Genomic DNA, 24547 nt, shown 5'->3' on the forward strand with positions numbered 1-24547 from the left:
GCTTACTTCCAATGTGGTCTAATTCTACTTCATTTCAAATTGACTTTAAAAAACATGCAGCACCTAATTTTCAGTTTCCAAGAAGCTTGCTAATCCTTCAATCCGTTAGGAAAAGAATCTTTATGAGCTGCAATTGTGCCTTTTGTTTTTTAATAAAGGCATTAAAAAATTCTTGTGATGCAGTCGTAGTTTCCCAGCTTTGGGCTGGAAAGACCAATTCACATCCCAGCTGTTCAGAGATGGATCATGTCTGAACAGATTGATTAAAACATTATACAATGAATGGAACTCAGCACCCAAGCCTGAAACTGGCATGAGGCCTCTTCTTTGCATGTGGAAAGACTCTAGCTTGCTAGGTGCTGGGAGAACTAACTGCATTCAAGATGGAAACACAAAGGAGGTTACAATAATATTTTGTAAAACACTGGATCAGCCAGACTAAAATGCCACGTTTCCCATTATAATGTGAACATGAAGAAATGGCAGAAGTAGCACTCTCTTCCACTTGTGCTGAATGTAACACATTAGGCATGATTAAGAAAATGGACCAAATCAGTCAGGCATAATTCCAAGAAAATATTCTGTCCCCGTGGACACAACGTCTGTTCTGTTTTGAAGTTCAGCCTGTCTGGCAATCTGCACTGCTTATGGCTGTAACCCCACTACAACATGATCATGTTTCCACATTGGCAATTATTCACGAGGCAGGATAAATTATTTATAAAGGAGTCAATGGCCTCCCCTGACTTTTTTTATTTGTTCATGGTGCATGGGCATTGTAGCCTAGACCAGCATTTATTGACCATCTGCAATTGTCCTATAAAGGGGTGATGGTGAACTGCCAGTTAAAAGATGTGCAGGTTAGATGGATTGGCTATGTGAAATCACACCATAGTATCCAGCAATGTGCAGGGTAGGTGGATTAGTGATTGTTAATGCAGGGTTATGGAGATAGAGGAGGCATGGATCTGGTTCGGATGCTCTTTGGAGAATTGGTGCAAAGCTGATTTGTTCAATGGCCTCTATCTGCACTGTAGGGCTTCTATGATTCTTGAACACCTACTATATTGCTAGGAAGGAAAGTCCAGGATTTTGACTTGAGTCACAGTAAGGAACAATATAGCTCAAAGCGAGGATGGTGCGTTTGACAGGGCAATTTACAAGTGGTGCTTTCCATGCACCTGCTACTTGTCCTTCAAGATAGTACAGGCCATGGGTTTGGAAGGTGCTGATGCAGCACTGGGGAGATAATGCAGTGTGCCTTCTAGGCGGTACACACTGCCGCTATTGGGCTTTGATGAAGGAAATGGCCGCTGAACACAGTGGATGGTGGGCTGAACAAGCAGACAACTTTACCCTGGATGGTATCAAGCTTCTTGAATGTTGTTAAGCTGCATCCACCTAGGCAAGAGTCCTCCATCACACTCCTGATTTGTGCCTTGAAGACGATGGGACAACTGACCCACTCTTGCAGTAACAGTACATAGACAACAGTTCTTCAGTTTCTGATCAATCATAAGCCCCTGAATGTTAATAATGGGGACTTAGCAATGGCAATTCCATGAATTATCCAAGGAAGATGACTATTGCTTGACATTGTAAGATCTGAATAAAACCTGTCACTTAACAGCTTAGCATGGCAATTGTCCAGGTCCTGCAGCACATGGACATTTACAACTGATACTGAAGCAGTGGTTCTAAACACAACTGATGTAAATTTAGTGCTGTCTGGGAAAACACTAAAGAGCCTATGGATTTTCCACCTGCAGAATGCTAGGGAAACTTCACTACACATACGGACAAGAGCAAGAGATAGAGGGGACTGCCTAACTTGCCCCCACTTAGTAGGTTCACTAGATTGATCCTGGATATGAAATTGAGGGGTTGAGCTTGTACTTATTGCTGTTTACAAGTTTAACAGACCTTATTGAAACAAAGGATACTTGGGGACCTTTTGAAGGTAGGTGCATAAATCATATCCACTTTTGGGAGAATCTAAAACCAGACGGCACAATCTCAAATGGGTTGTCCATGTAAAGTGGAGATAAGAAGAATTTTTCTTGAGTAATGTATCTGTGGAATCCCTTACTGGAGAGGACTGTCAACACTGGTTAAGAATTTCAGTCTGAGACACTTTTAATGAGCAAAGAAATCAATGTTTACAGGGAAAGGAGAGTTTAGGATTAAAAGATCTCAATGAATGATACAGCAAACTCAATGGATTAAATGGCCCAAGCTTGCTCCAATACATTATGGCCTTTGTAAATCAATGAGTGTAAGAGGGCAGCAGTTTGATAAAGAGCAAACCTGTGTGAAGAAAACAGGGGTGGGAAATAAAGAAAACTGCACCATCAGCGTTCAATCTATTTGAGAAAAAGAGTGGTCACGTTATTTTGAAAATGAATTTCCTAACAAACTTTCAAAGCAGTTGATAGGTGATATATTGCAGGTACATTATGTGGGAGCTGTGCATGGTGATCACTTGCATTAAGTGTTGGCTGCCTGAGGAATTCAGTTGAGCTGGAGTGGATACTTTGACCCATCAGGGAGGGGTATCTGGACACTAAAGGAAGCAGTCATATCCCTTAAATTACCTATATCAAATTTTAGTCTATTGTCAGGATGAGACGAGTTCAACTGAAACAGGGACCAAGATTTTAGACTTTACGGATGCTGAGGCTTTGACCTTGCTCAAGTACTGTTTGCTGAGGAAACTTTAACACACTAAGTGCAATCTGCAGTATTAAAATTGAAAATCATATCTGTCATGGAGTACTGTAGCTGGTTCTGCAACTGATGAGAGTCCACAGTGGAGGTGAGTACAGGATGCACAAGTTATACTGCAGCTATACAAAGCCCTTGTTAGACCCCACTTGGTACTCAGCGTATCTGTGCAGCACACTTTAGGAAGAAATATTGTCTTAGATGGCATACAATGCAGGCTTATAAGAATAAATGACACCAAGTCTTCAGGGGTTAAATTGGAGGTGTGATTATACAATTTAAACTGATTTAACTGAAAAGGATCATAGTCGTCAAGATATTAACAGGAAAAGTGTAAAACATATTTCCATTGGCTGCAGTTTCTCAAACCAGGGGCACAGTCTGAGAATTAGAGCTAGACCATTCAGGAAAGAGGAAGCACTTATAGACAGGGGTGGTCGAGGCTTGTAACTTCTAAAGATGGTGGTTGATATGAGATCATTTTGAAAAATTAACTTTTTGTTCAAAGATATTAAAGGACATGGCTGGTAGGTCAAATTAGGCTACAGATCAGCCACGATCTCAAAATGGTGGAACAGGCTCAAGGGGCTGAATGACCAACTCCTGTTTTATGTTGCTACCTTGTTGGGATGTGATAGTACATATTAATATTCATGCTTTGCTGGAATAATCTTCCAGATGCCTAATGCCAAAACCCTAAGTATCCTGGGTGACCTAAGAAAGATTGAGGCAATTGCTTATTATCTCAATAAGTGCAAATAAGAGCAAAGTTGAGTCAAAACAAATTTTATTTTAAAGAATGCATCAAATACATCAATGCTGCACCCAAGATGAATATTCCAGGTTCTCCTCCTCCAAACACGATCCTAGTAAGAGAATGAAAAATGTCAGGTCTGAGGATTTATTCATTTTAAACAGTCCACCACAGACATTTGCCTGCCACAGTAGATTCAACTTTGCAATGCAGATGGTCAAAAAGTGAATTAATTGAAAAATAAATCTCTCTCGCTTTAAAAAGTCAAATGATCTAGCAGATGTTAGAATGACCTGGTTCAACCTCAGCAACGAACATGGCAGATGAACACTAAAGGCATTTAGCCCTCCGACTGGAGGTTTTCAAAGTCTTATTGTGACTCAAGTATGCTGCTGAATGTTTAGTTGCAAAGCATATACCTGGACTATTTCAGAAACTAGTTTATTGCTGATATGGAGATAATATTAGGACACCTTAAAAAGGTGAGCAAACCAAAGCAAGCAGAACTTGTCATAACATTCATACTGTATGAAGTCAGCAGCTCAAGTTGTGACTCAACTCCACCCAAGACAAAAGACCCCAATTTAGTTTAGCTGCCTAGCGCATCTAAATATTGGTTATATTCAAACCCGCATGATGCACACACAGTACAGTGACAAATGCAAGATTGGAGGAAAACAAACTAAAAGCGCCTCTAGGAATAAATCAGAACACCTACCTTTGCAGAAATATCCCAGAATCCTTCCATGTCCTTCAACTTTTGCACAACTCTATGCACCCTCACTCTTTCATTTCTGGTGACTGACCAGATGTGAAAAACATTCTGGTTTTATCACATTTCACAGGAGCTGCAAGTGAGGGGAAAAAATAAAAGTCATTGTAGGCAGCATACCCTTATTCAAACCATATTTCCTAGCTGAACAGGCTCCATATTGTTTATTCACAAAGCTAGGAAATCAATTATAGTTTGATACTTAGATTAACAATCAACTCAGCTGACAGGGAATAGTAATAATGCCATGAGAAACCTTGCTCATGGCAAAAGTCCAACAATCTTAATTTGAAGATGATCAGATGCAAGGGGAAACATGAGGAACACCACAAAATTGAGTGTTTTTCTGAATCTCACCTCTGAAGGAAATCTAAACATTCTATGTAATGGAAGGCCTGAAACCTTTATGTCAGCCTGTCTGATACTTTGCTGCACACACCCCTTTAGGAGTGGTGGCAGTGCTAGTGGAATCACTAGTGTTAAGGCCACAAGTCATTTTCAAAAACATTTGGGGATCTGCAATTCTACAACAGGTGCTTGGAAATTTACTGTTTAAGATTCTCGAAGATTTGTAGCTCAGGGTGTGGAGGAGGTTGCTGGCTTGCTCACTGAGCTGGCTGGCTGTCGGTCGTACATGTTTTGTAACCATGCTAGCTAACATCAGTGCTGCCTCCGATGAAGCGATGTTGTTCTAGTCCGCTTGGTATTTATACGATGTGGTCTATTAAGTTGGGTTGTGTCATTTCTGGTTATGTTCTGCACACTTGTATGCAGTCCAATTCCACATATTTGTTGATTGCATTGCAGGTTGAAAACCAGGCCTCTAGGAATTCCTGTGCATGTCCATGGCTGGTTTGAACTAAGATAGTCAAACACATGCAGAACAAAACCAGAAATCAGACAACCGAACTTAACAGACTGGATCATATACATACCAAGCGGAGTAGAATAACATTGCTTCATCGGAGGCCGCACTGATGACGTTACCTAGACTGGTGATGAAACGTCTGCATGATAACCAGCCAGCTTGGCAAGCAAGCCAACAATCTCATGACAAGATGGTCTCCAAAGCACTACTTAAGTCAAGCAACATGATTTATCATGTTTCAGATGGACACTGCAGCATGAACTGATCAAATAGCTACTTACTTGCATCTCTACTGCATCAGAGTTTCAACATGCATCAAGCCCTTTCCATGCCTAAAGGAAATACCACAAGTTAATAAATACTTATCACTCCCATGCACAGCAATTCTGAACTCAGTTCTAAAATAACCCAAAAGGTCAGATTACTTCAGAATAGCCATGCAAATCTATCCCAGATGTAGACCTGGAATAGAAAGGCTGACTGAACCCCTAACAGCCTGCGTGGTGCTGTAACTATTAATATTTTATGGGGCCAGAATAGAAGAGCTGAAGTCAAAGTTAAGGGTACATACAATTCATCCAAACTGAAAACATTTCAGTGGTTAGCCAGAAAAGTACAGTACATTTTTACTGACTAGTCTGACAACCCTACAGAATAGATGCAAAATATGCATTTGTGCTTTAGGCCCAACTTTTCCTAAGCTAGTACACTAGTGAAAAATTCTCAGCATAAGAGGATTAAACTTGCTGTTAATGCTAAAGCTTTGGACAGGCCAATTAAGAGCTGACCAAGTTGGCACAAAAATGCCTAATCAGGCATGGTTGCCTAGACGGGAAACTACACCCACATCTTGGAACACAATATTCTAGCCTATTTTGCAACACTGAAAGAACATGTACCATATATCCCTATTATGTTCTGGCATCACTTTTCTGAGCAGACATTCTAGTCAAAAATTGAAGCCAATTGCACTGGGAAAGCTCAGGCACACTCAAGAATTTAGATGGAATACAGTGTAGACACTTTGCTACTAAGTTTTAATCCCACTTGCAAGTCCAGTGCAATAAGATGAAACATCACTTCCACTCGAGGGACAAGCCACTGATGACATTTACACAAGAAAAAGCATTTAATTGCTTGGTCTATAGATTTGCTAAAATTTGACCTAACAGACAAGTTACATTTCCCATAAATGGAATACAAATAGCAAATATTACAGGTTCAAGACCTGGAGCAAGACCAATCTTGCAGTTAGACCTGTGGAACAAGCTGCAATTTACACAGATTTTAAAGGAATGGTGCCAAAATCCTAGCATTGCAGTAAGACAAAGAATTCTAGTGGCACAGGACTGGAAAACAGATTAGTCCCAGACCATGTTTTTCATCTGTACCACCCCAGGACTAAACAAACTTCACAGCATTTCATTTCATCCAAAGCAACTGAACAACTAAGCAATCAATAGCAAGACCAATATTCTTGATTTTATTAGCCATCTCTAGGCAATTTCAGGGATAACTGGCACAAAATTTTAAATCAGCTCGTTCAGCCACATTATGACACCTCTGGAGCTTGCGGGACTTCAACTCGGACCTCAAATTTATATGACAATTGCCTTCACCACACTTTACACTTGATACTGATGGTGAACCATTGCGATGGTAATACAATACAGGTCAACTTTGTGCTCCGAATAGATTATCAAGCCTCCTTTGATTAAAAATCAAAAACAAACTAATTTAGTGAATGAAGCCCAAAGCAATACAATTAGGCTATGGCCTAATTTAATTGCACATATACAAAGTGAACCTTAATTATTCACGAAATGCCTGAATAGGCAAATGGACAGCACAGAGCCTAACGACTTGGTTTCTACTGAAATATCAAAGGATTCCATTGTATTTGTTCTGATCAGAATCCTAGATACACTTGAAACCTAAGCAGTGAAAATTCATCACATTTACAGTATTTCAATCTTCACTACATGTTTAAATCTGCCATACTGCTCTGTGGTAAACATCTTACACATAGGTACACATAGGTCTGGTTTCGGGGATTTCAGGTCAGATAACTCAATGGCTAAGGTTGCTGGCAGTTACAGTCAATGCAAGCTGGCTTGGTAAAACTAAAACTAAGTAATTTGTCCAGTCTCCAAGCTAAGCCAAAAATACAAGTGTAACACCAAATACAATAAGTCACTATATAATAGTTATGCATTTGATGGGTAGGTGCCTGATGGAGATTCAAAAGGAAGTGAAAGTTTTTCTAATCCCCAGCACAGTTCCCCAAACCCAAGTAGGCATACCAAGTTACCATCTCATTTATACAATGCAGGCAACTGCCCAAATAAATAGTCAATGCATTTTAGTTTTGCAAGTATTATCTATGGTGCTAAATGGCCTGTAGTACGTTTATTCGTTACATACAAGTAGATCACATTGCTGCTTTGTAGATGTTCTGGCAAAGCTTGAAAGTGCACAGTAAATAAAAAGACAAGTTTAAATACTAAACCACAACCTTCCTGTTCACGGTCTAAGTCACAGCTTTGTTCAGCTCAAAAAAAGGTACAAGGCAGAAAGCGCAACTACCCACTGTTGATAATTCAAGGTGCCAGTGAAATGTCAATGTTGTGAATGCAGTATTCAAAAAGTGCATACTAGCTGTACATCATTTGGGCCATTATACTCTGATACCAAATCAGTATTCACTGGTAACAGCCCAACCGTAAGTGGTACACTGTATTTCCACAGTCAGAAAGGTGATGCCCGAACCATTATACTCATCTTTAAGAAATTACGAAAGACATTTGTTAACAAGTTATTTGTACATACCTGTATGCAGTCTTTATTGTGTAACGCAGAACAAGCAGGAATACTATTCTCCAGGTCTTACTGCCCAATCCCATTTGCAGTACTACAGATCCTCAATGCAATGTATTGCAGACAAGCTGACTGTATTTATTCACTGTAGAGCGGCATTACTTGCAAGGATGCAGCACAATTGGCTGCCAGCAGCCGCTTGCTGGCTTGTAACTCAGATGCGTTGCCATGTAACCTGAGAATCTGAAACTGTTATAACTGCCACTGAAGAATACTGGGGAAGACAAGTTATTTCAAGTTGTGCCCAAAAACTTAGTGGGCATTGCAAATTCAGCACCTAAATGCCTAAACAGCAACAGCTAAATCTTTGTATTCAGATTAGCCAAAACCATAAATCAAATTCAAAGATGTGAAATATATATGTTTTTTTAAAAAGCGGGGCACTTAAGTTGACAGGTGATGTTCATGAAATTATACTGCAGGCATCTCATGCAGTATTTTGATTTAAGTTGAAATTCAATATTATGTAGAAAGGGCATTTCAAAAAAATAGCTCAAGTACTGCTTGCACAGCCTAAATTGTTAAAACACCCAAAACAAAGGACTAATTTAGTAGAAATTCAGGTCTCTAGCTGCAAGTACATCACAAAGCTAGTTTTTCAAATTTGAGGTGAACCCTTAGGCTTTCACCCACAGCTGAATAAGCCAAACCAACTTTGTTTATGATGGAATCCATGTTCAAATACAGCAACTCTGCCAAGGAACGGCAATGAAAATTATTGCAAGTTTGCAAAGGATATCCAACAGGAAATCAGAGCAGCTGCTCGTTCAAACCCCCACCAGCTCACATTGAGTAATTTTATAGTTGCACACTTATTTTGCCAGAAGTCAAATTTGATGGACCAATACCAGATTCTGTACTAAAGAAATATTTAGGCAAAAAGGGTTTATGGAATATCAGATTAAAATTAAGCCTTGCTCCAATCAAAGACAAACTGCACTCAAAGAAACTTAAAACCCACCATCCCAGAATTTAGAACTTCTGATCTTGGATTACAATAATTGCTCAGTATATTAATTCTCAAGATTGAAATTAAAGTGGAGAGCAGCATCTAAAGGCACGATTTGTTGCTACGTCCAAACCCCCATCCCCACACACAAATAAGTTTTAACACTTACCATTATCACAATCCTAAAGCAGCAATTTTGACACTGCATGCTACTGCTTGGTTCCAGTTACCCATTGAAGCTGTTCAGCTTCTCTAGGCAGAGGGTACAGAAGTCACGTTCTGGTAGTCCGGGTATCCTGATGCAAATTCATTCCTACTGAGTACATCTGCAGCTCATCTTGCTACTGGTTTCCAATTGTGACTTTCCAATCAGAATTCCCATTCACAAACGCAGAATGGCCAAATTTTCCAAAGCTCAAGGTTAAACTTCCATAAGTTATTGGTTGAGGAGCCCAAGTTGGGTCAGAAGGTTTAAACAAAAGCACTGTGGACCATTAACTGCAAGTCTTTTAAGTGATCATGTTTCATGACATATGAAGTTCATTCAAAAGTTAAAACTGTTTAGATGTCCTATCACATGCAAGATCCTGTCCCAGTTTTTCAGCACTACTGCCCGAAACTGAAAGACCTTATTACAGCCATGTTACTTAAAAGAACTCCCAACTCCAGCTAAGATTCCATAATTAGTGATGGGTTGATGCAATAGAATCATGCACTGAACAGTGGTATAAGATTTATCTTAGTATTGTACTCTTAGTATATAGCTTTTACACACCTTACATATTGTCTAGCCCAACCAAAAAAGACCACCACTTTCATCAGGATTGCTCAGTTTGCAGAGTTGCTATTTGTAACTGGGATATTGCCATTCCAGGTTTCTTGCTGTTAATCTGACGAGACTCAGCGTATTGGTTTACAGACCTAGCACTCAACGCTTAGTCATTTGGATGCGATAGTGTCTAACTTGACTGGTTTTTGGCTGCTATACTCAACGTCTCAGGCACTTCAAGCCAGATAAGTAATGCAGTTTTTAAATAAGCCACATAGGAATTCAATACACTGAGTGTAGATTTGTTGCAAAACATGGTTTTAATAGGCTTGAACTTAGGCCAACGGTGATGTTTCAAATTCTGCCACGTGGCCGACCAAGATCAAATTTCAGTGATTTAAAATGGATCAAATAATGAAGAAGTAAAACATGCTATTTTGGTATTCCATGTATTCTGGAAAGATACTGTAGCAATTAGATCAAAATCAAGATAAGCATTCATTTTAGAGAAGTCTATACAATACACTGAGAATTATGCACATCACCTGTGAGGCCTGACTGATGTTTGAGCTCTAATCAGATGTGCCACTGCCGTTAGGACAAATCCAAGCAAGTAAGCTATTAAACTGACTTCATTCACAAAACCTGAAAATGAACAACTTTGTCCTTTTCCAAATACAAAGGAAGGTGGTAACAAGTGTCTGATTGCCCATCACAAATCTAAAGGCAAAAACTGTTGTATATCCTTGGACTATGGACCAAGTGAACCAAGGATAAACCTTAGGCTGTGCCAACCAACACAGTCAATAGAACAGCACTGCAATGGAGTTTACATCTATGGATTGACAAGGGAAAATTGTCAGCCAAAGCTCCTGATCATCTAAGAACCCTTAATTATGCAAAAATTGTGCAGGTGAAATCAAGCTTGGCTTCAAAATTAAACAGTTTCACCACAATCTAAGTTCACATGAGTCACTTGACATTGATGCCCAGGGCACTGCTGGTAATCATAGCTTCTCAGCACGAAAGACCTTCTGAAGAGAAAGTTGCAATAAGTTGTGAACAGAAGAGGAAGAAAAATTTGAAATACAGGTGTGCTTTGCATAAATCAGTCAAAACACAGTTAACATGTTTTGTAGTACCAGCTACAATAGAACCTTCCTTGTCCCAATATCTATTTCAGAACATGCAAACCAAGATAGAATCTCCAGAACGTCAGTAACATTGTCAGTAGACTTCATCCCACCCCAGCATAGACTGGATTTGACTGCCAAAAACACTTCTGGGAAGAAAAGGAAAATCTTTTACAAAATACAAACGTTAGAACAATCCAGCCTATCTCCAAAACTGAAGCCACAAAAATTTAAAGGAAAAACAATTCTTCCAGTTAACACAAACCAATTAGGTGGCAATTTAAATATAAATGGGTCCAGAAATTTCAGCACTGCAGTTTTAAGTTTCACAAGATCTTTTCCAAGACCTAGATTCACCCCCTCTGTGTGGCATTAAGACACAATACAAAACTAGCCAAAGAAAGAAGAAGTTGAAAAAATGATCAAACTCAGGCCTAAAATTGGTACAACTTAAAATACAAGATAATAAATAACCATGACTAAAGGTTTTGTTTTCAGTGCACTTAGTTTCCATTGGAATCTTACCTTATTTTAATAAACAACTCCAATAAGTGATACGCAAGAGTTTGCAAACATTAGTAAATGCAACACTTGGTCTCACTTAGCAACCAGAGAAGTTGACAACTATGCTGTGACTTTGCTCAGTTAAAAAATCATTTCAAAATCATGAACACTATGAATGGGTTTTAATTTAAAAAGACGCACCAAAATACAGAATGCCACCATTTCAAAACAGGCTTTTAGCCTACACAATTTAACATGCTTCTAAAACAATTCAGAACAAAAAAAAATACATGGAGCATACTTTCTAGAGATTTAATGGCACGTCAGCGTACACAGTCAAAAGTACTGGGAAAAGATGCCTATGTGCACTATCACTGTTGTTTGACATAATTCAACATTCATAATGTGCCAGCGTGACTTGTTACAGTTTACAAAGTTTTATCAATACACAAATCTATATAGGCATAAAATGCAACTTTGCCACCAACTAAAAAAACGCAAGAATGAAGAGTTCAAGTCTAAATGAAAGACTAATCTGGAATGCACTACAGCACTATGAATTCTAAAATCTAGGCTTCTTTCCGCCTGCTTCATATTCTTCTCTCCCTCTACTAAAACTAGGCCCAGTAGGCCCCATAGGACGGGGGGGCTGAGCATTCATTGGACCTGGGGCTCCCTGTCCAAAGCGGTCATTACGCTATTGGGAGAGATTTTAAAAAGTTCATCATACATGGTAGCATTCAATGTCCATTAAGTTGCACGCGACAAAGTGAGTAAAATGTGTAACATTAGGTCAGGGAAGACATCCGCAGTCAATGTTCGTCGATTACAACCAGGAATGGGGCGATCCACAGGTACCAGGCACATAAAAAGAAAAAAAGAGGGCAAGTTGTTCATTAGTTTACTGACCGGTACATGGAGGAATCCAAGGTGGGTATAATCCTCCCATGACGACTTGTGATAACTTAAGAACAGTGGCTATTTGCTTGTAGTGCAAGCAAACCACTATTACCAACACAGGAATGCATTCAAATATGCACAAGTCTGATATGGGTCGATAGATATATTTGCATTATCATAACAATCTCCACATCATAGTTTTTCAGAGATGCAGAGCTTTAACACTTCAAGTTAAATAGCCTCTGCCCTTATGAAAGTCACAAGTAACCAACTTATCCCAACCCACCTTTTCCCCATTTTAAATGCAAGCTGACCAATGATCCAGTATTGTAGTACATGTTCTGCAAATTTTCAAGTAATGCAGTGGCTGCTGAGCATAAGGATTTGACAGTACAAAGCTAAACTTTAAACAACTTCCATTAGTTAAAGCATGATGGCCCAGAAGAATGCGTACATCTCCCTGTGTTAGGGAGTCAATCTTTAATGCATGTTGGTTTGGATTAATTAGGAAAAACTTGACTACAGGTGATTATTTTTATTCCAGCAGGCAAAAAAATTTATAGTTACAGTACAGCACAAGTACGACAACACTGGATCAGCATTACTATTAAAGTTTAACTGGGTAAAAATGTATACTCTACAAAACATTACTCATTAAGTGCAAAAAGGTAATAGGACATTCCCTCAATGTTCAGTTTAAAATGCCTAACGTAATTTTACCACTTGCACAATACACCTCAAAACTGAGGTTGAGCAACTGGGTTTGCCATGACCAATGGCACATTGATGTGCTAAGGGAGGGCACTCTTATAATCCCTCCCTCACTTCACTCAAAAGCAGTTTTCATTGTGGCAAGACAGCCAAACTAAGGCTGACAAACACTCAGAAGACCAGAGGATTTTAACAAGTTACAATGTGTTAATGTGGCAGCATTAGTACTAATCATCCCATTTGCAATCAGAACTTTAAAACCTAATCAATCATGGATTATCTAAAGCAATCAGTGCTCATCTCCCTCGTATGCCACCCAAAGTGTGCCACATAGTCACAAACTATCAAATCAAACTGACTGCATCACTTCACTGTACTAAACCAAACAGACGGTCAGAATCAGTTTTTTGATGCAGGGAAATGAGATTAGACAGCAAGGTGAACAGCTCAACCATTGCAGATGCAATAGGATAACTGGCTTTTTCTCGTGTTCCAATATGCAAAACTACGTGGCTGCCCACTTCAAATGAAAAATCATCTGCAATTCAGAAGAGTTACTGTCATTACAATACTGCCTCATTTATTTTGATAAAAGCACCACTTATTGTGCAAACACATTGTTCTAGGTTTAGTTTACACTAGCAGCTGCAAATGCCAGCCTTCAGACCGGAAACTGGAATTTTATTGCAATTTCCCGTAGAACAGGAATTGGTAACTTGTCAATGTGCTAAGGTAAAACAAACTTCTTTCATGCAAGCCTTTCTTCCTTAGTACTCAAGTTATCAGTTTCAATCTGGATCGAGATGCCAGTCAGACCAGTCATCAGTAACCCAATAACGGTTTGGGAAGTTTATATTAACCTAGAATAAATCACTTATGTATCTGATCTGCCTCAACATACCCATCTTAAGCACACAAACTATTGTCTGCACTAAGACTGTAAACAAAACACTGATTGGCAAACCAGGTTAGGCAAGTAGTTATTTCAAGTTTTAAAACATGCAATTTTGCAAATTGTTGCAGTGTATGCATGTTCTTGATCATTTCACTTGTAATAAGTATTGAAACTAATGTTGACACAGTTAGACTTCAGGAGTTGTAAATAACAATTAGACCACAGTGATCAGATGGCATGACATAAAGCATCTGATTAGTCTGTCTGCGTTGATGATCAGATTAACATATCACAACTAAGTGCACATTCCTGAAACTGAATCCTCCCACAAAATCCATGCTGAAACAGCATTGCTTATGGTAGCTTATTCAAGCTGCCTCTACAGTCTGTTATTTTGGTACTTTACTTCAATGAGTAATTAAGCATTTGCTAAAACAAGCATTCCCACCCCTCCAGTTCTGTGTATCCTTGTACATTTAGTTGTTCCAAGATCCCAACAAGCCTTTCCTTCATACCATACACACACATTCATTTCACTTTACAATCCAACCATACATCCAAGCATTCACTCCTAACCACAGTACACTTTACCCCTGCTATGTCGCTGGTGTTTCCACTGTTGCCCATCATCTGTCCAGTCATTGCACTTGGTCCTCCAGGGCTATTCATTGCACTGTGACCTTCATAGCCCATTGCTGCCATTGGTGGGAAGCTTTGGTTTGTAGCAGCATATTGTTCTGAAATGTAAAAGCATGCGTTCAAGTTTTTCCATGAGCAGTGATGGAACAGGCACTAGAAATGGTTACTCTGTTTACAATCAAAAGCCAGGTACTGGAATAGTGAAAAGGAATTATGGTACATTCAAATTACTGATGTATAATTCAGATTGCATCTTACCTGCCATTCCTCCAGCCATGCGCATGTCACGTTCTCTCTGAAGAGAGAAATTTCAGTAATGAATACCAAGGCAACCATTTAATTTTTCAGTTTGAATTATAATTCAGACAATGAAGAGCTGACCAAGACTTGTTCAATTGTAATTCTAGTCACCAAATACACAAGCCAAAGTAAATTTGAATGGTTTCTTAAACTGATCAAATTTGGAGCATAATACCATGTGAAGCTGTTCCGTTGCAATGCGCACACATTTCTTGCAAACTGTCAGGATTACAGAAGGACTTGCTTTGGAAATCAGTGAAATCAAGGATTGTTCAGTACTGAGTGGCCAACTAGGCTAACCATTCACATTTGATGTGTCAGAGATACAAAATGCAAGCAAAAAAAGTGAAATATAAAATATACCTAAATATGATACTGCCCAGGCAGTTGTTGAGGCTTCAATATATTCAAATTTTCTCAGCACCATTGAAAGGATCAGCAATTTCAGAAACATAACTGAAAATTAAATTTTCATTAAGGACATGATTTCCATCTCAAAGACAATTCAAATGGTGGCTGACCTAAAATCCATTCAAAATAGTATTCCACAGGGCTTGCAGCAAAAGATCTAAGCGTAATCTGCAACCTTAGCTTGAAGAAATTTCAGGATGAAGACTTTGGAGTTTGAGAGATCCAGTAACTTCTATTCCTGGTTGTTACTTTTATGGCCAAAACCAGGCACCTCTGAAAGAGCAGGGCACAACACAGCTCAATTATCAACAGCAAGACTGTAGAAAGGACCAAGGTAATTTACAGTCTCAAAGACAGAAACCAATGGCAATTTTGACCATAACACTGAATCTGTCAGTTCAATCTTTTGGTCAATCACTGGCACAAGGATCCAAATCCAAATCTGAGACTAAAGCAGTGCCTACTGGAGAGCAGGATTGATAGCACTGCAGTAGTATTCATTAGTGCCATCATGAGATTTTTTCAAATCTGGTGCTAAGAAACAACACCTGGTAAGTTCCCAAACCAGCCTACCCAAAACACTTAAAACCAAATTCTGCTGGATGGGACTCTTCAATCACTAGCACCCAGACTCAAAGCAACTCACAATGTTGTTATAGGAAACTTGCAGAAAGGACATTGAAATTCTTTGCGAACAAAGCATTCCCAAAAAGGCCAAAAGTAGCTGCTAACAAAACGGAGGAGACACTAACTGACCAAAAACTGAAAACCCATTCAAGAAAGGCACCACAGAATCAGGTCATGCAAAGACAAGGCCAAGATAGGGAAAGGAACACACTAACCTACAACTCACCCTCCAAGCATCATGGCCTGTATGCTTGCATTCTACTCTTATGTATGGAACTAGAAGAATTCTCCTGCTCATTATTTTGACTCTGTTTTAACAATCCAAGCACATCTGTACTTTATTGATCAAACTCACCGGATCCATGTACCCCATTCGGAAGTTCTCCTCCCTCTGGCGTCTCATCATCTCCTCTTTCTCCCGCTGTCGCATCAACATTTCCTCCTCTCTTCTACGGCGCTCTTCCTCTTGCCTGGTAAATTTAGTTCAATCCAGGTGTTAATTTAATTTCAGCTCAAATAATTCAAGCTACATTAAAAGACAAAATGATAATTTTTGCAATTTAACTCCACAGGAAATCTCAGGCATTCAAACAGCCTTCTTACCTCAATTCCAACTGTTTACGCTTCTGAACCTCTTGACTGTGAAGCTCTTCCATGCGGCGAAGCTCTTCTTGACGTCGCATGAGATCTGTGTAAAAATTTAGAAGCTTCCTGAACCATGCATCCAATAAGATAACATTTTCCATGCAGGTGCAGTACTGAATAATTCATGGTATACATGTCCTCATTGTTGACATTTTTAACGAATGTCTTGAGATTGTGTTTAAACACATTACAGGAATGAGTGGGACTTGGACCCAGAGCTATGTACACTACCACTGCATCTCAAGATCGCCTTGTAAAGTGGTGATCATAAGTTACTCACCAGCTGCTTTCTCCTTCCCCTGACCAGAAACAATATGCAGGATCAAAGGGGACAGGACTGCCAAGAATTGCAAACCAATGCCATACTCAATCTTTTGAGGTTCCTCAACAACATGTGCCAAGTCTCACCTGTAGCATTATTTAAGAACTATTAAGTTTAATTATTTATTTCAAGCTTACCCTGCCTCAGCAACATTGCTTGATGCTCATGGTATGCATCTTCCATTTCATTTTCCAGCTTATCTCTGGCCTCTCTCATATTCTTCTCCACTTGCTCTCTTTGTTGTTTTTCCATTTCATCAAGAGACTTCCATCGTTGGGAATACTCAAACTCAAATGTTCCGTGCTGGGCAAAACGAGGAGGTTGCTCCCGCTCCCTAAAAAGGGAGAAGGTTCATATTTGGCACACCTTTTACATAGATACAAATGATCTAGGACTTATTTTATTTGCAACAAATGAAGTTCATTGCAAAATGTAAATCGGAGATTCAGGCAAATAAGGTGGGTCACAGTGGTTAGCACTGCTGCCTCACAGCACCAGTGACTCAGGTTCAATTCCACCTTTGGGCAACCATGGAGTTTGCATGGTTTTCTCCATGTCTGCGTGGGTTTCCTCCGGATGCTCCAGTTTCCTCACAGTCCAAGGACGCACCAGTTAGGTGGTTTGGCCATGCTAAATCGCCCAGTGTCCAGGGATGTGTACGTTATGCAAAATGTGGAGTCATGGGGATGGGAGTAGGTCTGGATAGGATGCTCTTCAGAGGGTTGGTGTGGACTCAATGGGCCAAATGCCCTGCTTCCAGTGCGGAGATTGTATTCTACGATTCTAACTGGACAACGATCAACTCCTATTTCAAACCTGCTTTACATTTAAACAAAATGTTGAAAGTCAATAACAAAGATCAATCCCACATTCAAAATCAAAAATTACTCACTTCTGATACATTGGATTTCTCTGGGCAAGCTTCTCAGGCAGACCATCCTCATCGTCATATTGTTCCATTGGTTCCACGATCACAGGCCGTGGAGAGCTAAAAGTCAGGTTTTAACGAAAAATGGACAAAATTGCACTTAAAACAGTTAGAAACTCATCAGCAACTGGCAGAAAATCATGCATTTTAGTTTAAAAATCTAAGTAACTAAAAATTGCATAAGTCAACATTTCTCCTTCAGATCACACTGCTAATGTTTTGAAAATATGTAACTAATCTAGATATTTTACACCAATGGCTCTAAAATTCCACAACTTAAAAGGTTAGGGTTTGGAAATTTGCCTCAGGATAATAAATTTTTCCACAGAACAATGTGTCAGACATAAGCCAACAAAAAAGTCTACTACTTACGCAGTTAGGAGGAATACTCCTTCATTGCATCGCTCAAGGGCTTTTCTGGCAGCTGGCTTTGTTGCAAATTCAACTATGCCTTTGCCTGTTGATCTCCCACGGTCATCTACTATTACAATGGCCCTCTCCACCTGACCAAATTGGGAGAATGCTTCCTCAAGCAGTTCATTTGAGACATAAGGAGAAAGATTGCGAACAGTCAGAGCTGCAGAGTGTGTGGCAAAACGGATACGAAGAGGTCTGCCCCTCATGGGTGTATCATCAAGTTCAGCTTTGGCGATTTCAGCCAAAGTTCGACTTTCCTTTGATAGAAAGAAAATTGTTAGGGAAACTGAACATTCAGTCCCAAAGTTTCTCATGAACAGAACTTAATACATCCAGTACATTACATTTAAAGCTTTGCCACACAATGACATATCTTAATTTTTAGACAAGCTCTCAATTCTGAAACAGCAGGCAGAGCATCGAGAACCACAAAACATTGGTCATACAGCCACAGCTGAATGTTGTGCAAAGAGTAGGATTGGAAAATCCTAAATGAACCCAGGAGTTTAGGCAACAAAAACAAACTACTAAAAAAATCTCAGGAGGTCTGGCAGCATTTGTGGAGAGAAATCATAATTAAATGTTTCGGGTCCCATGTTCTGAAAACTCACCAGACCGAAACGTTAATGATCTCTCTCCACAAATACTGCCAAACCTACTTGTTTTTGTTTCAGACGGTCAGCATCCGCAATTCTTTACGATCTTTTTCATATGTTGGGGCAACGTGTTTCGGGCCAACAGCTGTCCGGATAAACTTGCAGTGTTCAGTCAAGGGGCGGGTGGGCAAGAGAATGATAAAAGGTGATGGAACGACAGAACAGACCTTCAAAAGGGTCAGTGAAAGAGAGAACGGAGACGTGGGAATGAAGAAAAAGACCCGAGGCAGAGCAGTCGCGCTCGCTGACTGAAAATACAAAATGGAGAGAGAGAGAGAGAGAAAAACCGACAATGGACGCGAAGGAAGACAGGAAACAAAATGGCAGACGGAGACTGAAGGCTCGTTCCTGTCTCTAGAGCGCGCGTCCGCGCCCCGGGCGGGCGGCTGGGCCCCGCGCGCGCTCGCGATGGGTGACGCGCACAGCACCAGCAAGATTATGAGCGCGGGGGGGGGGGGGGGGGAAGGGGAGAGTTTACCCGCCGCAGCCGCCATTAGGAATAGCCGCCCCCCTCACCCACCAAGCGGATGAAGCCGAACCCTTTGCCTTTGTTGATGAAAACCTCGCCGGGTTCGCCATATTTCTCGAAAAGCCGCTTGAAGTCGTCCTCGGTGATGTCGGCCGGCAAGTTGCCGACGAACAGGCGGCAGCGCTGCGTGTAGGTCTTCTCGCCGGGCTTGCGGAGCAGCGACAGCTGTGCCCGCAGCACCGCCTGCTCGCTCTCCGCCTCTTTGCCTTCGCGTTGCTGCCGGCTGTCCGTGCCGCCTGCCCCCGCCGATCCGCCGCCCTGCGACGCCTGCTGTTGCTGCTGCTGCTTGCCCCCCTCGCCGCTGCCGCCGCGGCCCGCCGAGCCACCCTGAGAGGCCGCCGCCTCACCGTTCTTCTTGTCGGGCTCGCCAGATTTCTGGGAGCCCGGCGCCAGTGATTTCTGAGGCGGCGTCTGCTGCGAGGCCGGCACCTGGTTGGAGGCTGAGGCCGCCGGTTGCTGCTTGAGGGCGTCGGCCGGGTTTCCCGCTCCGTTTGGACGGTTGGGAGCGTTATTGCGGTTGCTACCGCCACCCCCTCCCCGGAACGGAGGGCTCATGCCACCCCGCCTCTGAAATCCTGTGCGGTTCCTGAAGCGATCCCGAGACATTTTATTCCTTGGGAATAGTATTTACTGGCGGGTCAGTTTTTTTTCCACCCTTTTCGATCTTTCTTTTATCCCGAATAAACCGACTGCAAAGGTCAACGTGGAGAACAGCACAAAATGGCGCCGGGTGGCGGCTAGGGCGGGCGTTGCCTGTTTATATATCGCCCGCTAGCCCCGCCTCTACGCAAACCAGATTGGCTGGCACTGGGGATCACATGACCGCTCCGGAACACCGATTGGCTCTAGGAGGTATCAATCACCTAAACTGCGCCGCTAATGGACGGGAGGTAACCAATCAGGTCACGTCCTTCTCCAGACAAAGGATTGCCTCTTCTGGAGGAGGGGAAGTCCTGATAAGAGACTTGTCTCTTTGAGAAATGGGTGATCCTGGCCTTTTCTACTTGAAATACAAGATTATTCGTTTCCCCTCACTGTTGCTTTATTCTGTCTCATTGTAGCATCCAGTTCGGTTTTGAAGGCCTTTTCATTTTCCTTCCTCTGTCCTTTCTGGCATTATTGTTTAAATAAATAAAAACTGAAAGAACTACGGGTGTTGTACATCCAGAAACAACAAAAAACAGAAATTACTGGAAAAACCTCAGCAGGTCTGGCAGCATCTGCGAAAAGAAATCAAAGTTAACGTTTCAGGTCTGGTGGCCTTTCCACAGAAGAATTGTTTAAGTAAATCTTGACTTATAGTTCTACCAATTCCAAAAAAATAAGCTATGTTTTAACATACATATAATGCACCTACATACAGCAGCCTATGAGGAGAAAGCAGCTCTTGAATTAAGTGGGAACGCCACCAATGCAACTTCCCTCTGGATGCCACACATCCATTCCTACTTGAAAATATATTGCTTCACTGTCACTGGGTCAAAAGCCTGGAGCTCTTCCTCTTGTAGGTGGACTAATGTTGTACAAGAAGGCAGCTCAACACCACCAACCTTCTGCAAGGCAATGAGGATGAACAATAAATGCTGGCCTAGCCAGCAAAGTCCACATCCCTTCAGTGAATAAAAATAATTCCATACACAGTCTTTTACTGCATCTACATTATAAAGGTAAAGTTACCAGAATCCCTTTGGACTATAGAGCTGCTCTTTCATTAGAGAGAGACACAGCTGGTGGTGGTTTAACCTGAGGGTCACCACACCTCAGGCAAGGGGAGAAGTTGAGAAGGAGAGTCTTTCAAGGTAACCATATGCACTTTGAAGTAATTTAAATTTATACTATCTGACATTATTCTTCCGGTTTACACTGCAACAATCTGGAATTACCGATAAATATTCATTTCAAAATATTTTCGATGTTTCATTGACTTCCCCTCACATCGGTCTTCTAATTAGAACAGCTTAAGTTTACATAATCTAACCTCGTAGTTGGTCTACTGTATCTGTGGGACTAGTATTTTTCCACATTTGTAATGCATTTTTGTTATGTTGCAGGTGCCAAAGCTGAATATATTATTCTAGGTGTAATCATACAACTTCAGACTTAAAACATGAGAGTAAGTTCTGAAGTCTGACTCTGTATCACAGCATTCATAGAACATCACAACACTGAAATAGGCTATTCAGCCCATTGTGCCTTTGCAGGCTCTCTGAAATTAAGATTTAATTCTTCCAATTTCCTTAACTTTCCCAATGCCCTTGCATTATCCTGTTTTCTTTGAAACTTTCTATTAAATCTGCTTCCACTACCCTTTCAAGGCAATGTGTTCCATGTTGTGATAACCTGAGATGTTAAAAAAACTTTACAACTGTGCTGTAGCCGAGCCAAGCAGTTCCAGTATAGTTACAACATTGGTTTCTACCCAACAATGTGGAAAATTGCCCATGTATGTTCTGTACACAAAAATCAGGACAAATCCAACCAGACCAATTGCCGTCTACTTTCAATCATCAGTAAAGTGATGGAAGGTGTCATCAACAGTGCTATCAAGCAGCATCTGCTCAGAGATGCCCAGTTTGGGTTCCGCCAGGGCCACTCAGCTCCTGACCTCATTACAGCCTTGGTTCAAACATTGTCAAAAAAGCTAAATTCCAGAGGTGAGGTGAGAGTGACAGCCCTTGACATCAAGGCTGCATTCAACCGAGTGTGGCATCAATGAGCCCTAGCAAAACTGGAATCAATGGGTATCGGGGACAAACTCTCCGGTTGTTGGTGTCATACCTGACACATTGGAAGATGGTCGTGGTTGTTGGCAGTCAATTATCTCAGCTCCAGTGCATCACTACAGGAGTCCCTTAGGGTAGTGTCCTAGGCCCAATCATTTTCAGCTTCTTCATCAATGACCTTCCCTCCATCATAAGGTCAGAAGTGGGGATGTTCGCCAATGATTGCACAATGTTCAGCATCATTTGTGACTCCTCAGATACTGAAGCAGTCCATGTTCACATGCAACAAGATCTGGACAATATCTAGGCTTGCGCTGACAAGTGGCAAGTGACATTATAACTCTATGATCTATGACATTCATGCCACACAAATGCCAGGCTATGACCATCACCAATAAGAGACAATCTTACCACCGTCTCTTGACATTCAATGGTGTTACCATCACTGAATCCCCCTCTATCAACATCCTGGGAGTTACCATTGACTAGAAACTCAACTGGACACACCGCATTAACACAGTGACTACAAGTGCAGGCTAGAAGCTAGGAATACTGCGGCGAGTAACTCACCTCCTGACTCCACAAAGCCTGTCCACCATCTACAAGGCACAAGTCTGGAGTGTGATGGAAAACTCCCCACTTGCCTGGATGAGTGCAGCCTCAACAATTCTCAAGAAGCTTGACACCATCCAGGACAAAGCAGCCGGCTTGATTGGCACTACATCCACAGGTATCCATTCCCCCACACCGACAATCAGTAGCAGCAGTGTATATTATCTACAAGGTGCACTGCAGAAATTCACCAAAGATCCTCAGTCAGCACCTTCTAAATCCACAACCACTTCCATCTAGAAGGACAAGGGCATCAGACATATGGGAACATTACCACCTCCAAGTTCCCCTCCAAGTCACTCACATTCCTGACATGGAAATATATCGCTGTTTCTTCACTGTCGCTGGGTCAAAATCCTGGAATTCCCTCCCTCATAGCATTGTGGGTCAACCCACAGCAGGAGGACGTCAATGGTTCAAGAAGGCAGCTCACCACCACCTTTTCAAGGTCAACCAGGGGTGGGCAAGAAATGCTAGCCAGCCAGTGACACCCACATCCACAAATGAATAGGAAAAAAAAGCTCTTTTGCTACAACTAAAAAATCTGCACTCGCAGGCTACTGATTCTTAGACTTTTGGTAACAGTTTCTCCTTACTTATGCTGTTAAAATGGATCTGAATTTTTTTCTCATTGGTTAAGTATTCTTTAACCTTCTCTGTTTCTCTGGTTCCTTTGTATAACTGATATCTGGATACATTTCAAGTAAATCAACGCTTACTCTTGCACACCTCTACATTCTACGTGAAATGTGATGCCCAAATTTGGAAACAATACTGCTCCTGACACCTAGCCAGTGATTTATAAATGTTATGCATATACCTCACTTTTGTACTGTCTATGTCTATAAGGCCAAGATACTTTTTAAAATAACATCATGAACTTGTCCTGTCACCTTTAAAGTTTTGTGTAAATCATTAATATTCTATCCTTTTTAAAATCTTTTCTCCATTCTTCCTTCAAAAGTTCTTCACTGATTCAAATGGCAATTGACTGTCTATGTTTGTTGACAATGCGTAGCTGTATGAGCTGTATAGAGGATCCAAAGAGGCAAGAAAATGATATTGACAGATTAAGTGAGTGGCGAAAAAAATGGTATTTGGAATATAAGGTGGGAGGTTATCCATTTTGGTTGGTAAATTACCGTAGCAGGGACCAGCCTCTACTCAGAGATAGCTCATTCGGCAAGTGAAGTCAGGAATGTTTTGGCTGAGCATATTGAAAAGAAAAACAATGCAGCTGTCAGCACTTGGCAATGCAGAAGAACATTTCACACCACACTTTAATCTATAATTGCTTAAATCTGAGCCACAGTATTTAAATCACGACTTTATGAAATTGAAGAAGATCTTGTTGTCAGAATGGATCACTCCTGGACTGACCCTTCAGGCAATTTATATCTTTTTGTGCATGACACATGCAGTAATTAGCATTAAGAGAATCCCAGAGAATGTTCCTTAAGTATAGAGCAGTTCCTTTATTTCTCAGTTGAGTAATGCACTTACTTGGACTCCTTCAAACGTACAATGTTCCAGTTTATTTTTGAATAAGTTTGGTGGTGGGAATTTATAGGAACAGACACAGCAACATGCTAGCTTTGTAAGGCAATTATAGTCATGTCTAATCTTTCCAAAAGATCTGTACCAGGTATTTCTCAGAACCTAAACTTGGGAATTACATCAGGGTTGGTTGGGTGGGGAAAGTAGGGCCTGTGGTGGAAATGATTGAGGTGAGGTTGTCAGCAGGTGAATGGTGTCATATGAATGCCTGATACAAAGAAATTCTGAGGGTTGCCTAATGCCCAGAGAATCACGTCTGCTTTTTTTTTTAAGTGGCTTACACTAATATGATAACAATAAGTATATGGGGAGGCGATGGCCCAGT

At 41.0% G+C, this 24547-nt stretch overlaps 1 protein-coding gene across 2 annotated transcripts; it reads right to left on the bottom strand.

Annotated features, from left to right (window-relative positions):
• Window positions 1-3494: 3494 nt before the first annotated feature.
• On the bottom strand, window positions 3495-20471 carry LOC109930383 (splicing factor, proline- and glutamine-rich-like). Of its 2 annotated transcripts, none has more exons than XM_048613269.1 (11): window positions 19322-20471; window positions 18101-18402; window positions 17693-17788; window positions 16938-17134; window positions 16437-16521; window positions 16189-16303; window positions 14754-14790; window positions 14448-14593; window positions 5400-5450; window positions 4197-4326; window positions 3495-3590 (listed from the first exon to the last, which is right to left on the bottom strand). In XM_048613269.1, the coding sequence occupies exons 1-9, from the start codon at window positions 19934-19936 to the stop codon at window positions 5424-5426; spliced, it is 1620 nt and encodes a 539-aa protein (XP_048469226.1). In that variant the 5' UTR covers window positions 19937-20471; the 3' UTR covers window positions 3495-3590; window positions 4197-4326; window positions 5400-5423. The 2 variants fall into 2 exon arrangements, with proteins under 2 accessions (XP_048469226.1, XP_048469225.1); XM_048613268.1 differs by having other exon boundaries at window positions 5400-12047.
• Between the last annotated feature and the right edge of the window lie 4076 nt (window positions 20472-24547).

The sequence above is a fragment of the Rhincodon typus genome, chromosome 27, assembly GCF_021869965.1.
Source record: "Rhincodon typus isolate 14 chromosome 27, sRhiTyp1.1, whole genome shotgun sequence".
Lineage (NCBI taxonomy): Eukaryota > Metazoa > Chordata > Chondrichthyes > Orectolobiformes > Rhincodontidae > Rhincodon > Rhincodon typus.

Bases quoted from the DNA above. Each gene is read 5' to 3' on its own strand.
- LOC109930383 (XM_048613268.1), bottom strand. From the start codon at position 19,936: ATGTCTCGGGATCGCTTCAGGAACCGCACAGGATTTCAGAGGCGGGGT. The intron at 17,789-18,100 runs GTAAGTAGTAGA...CCTGACTTTTAG, and splicing joins GGAGTATTCCTCCTAACTGC to CTCTCCACGGCCTGTGATCG. The intron at 14,594-14,753 runs GTAAGATGCAAT...TTTACATTTCAG, and splicing joins CATGGCTGGAGGAATGGCAG to AACAATATGCTGCTACAAAC.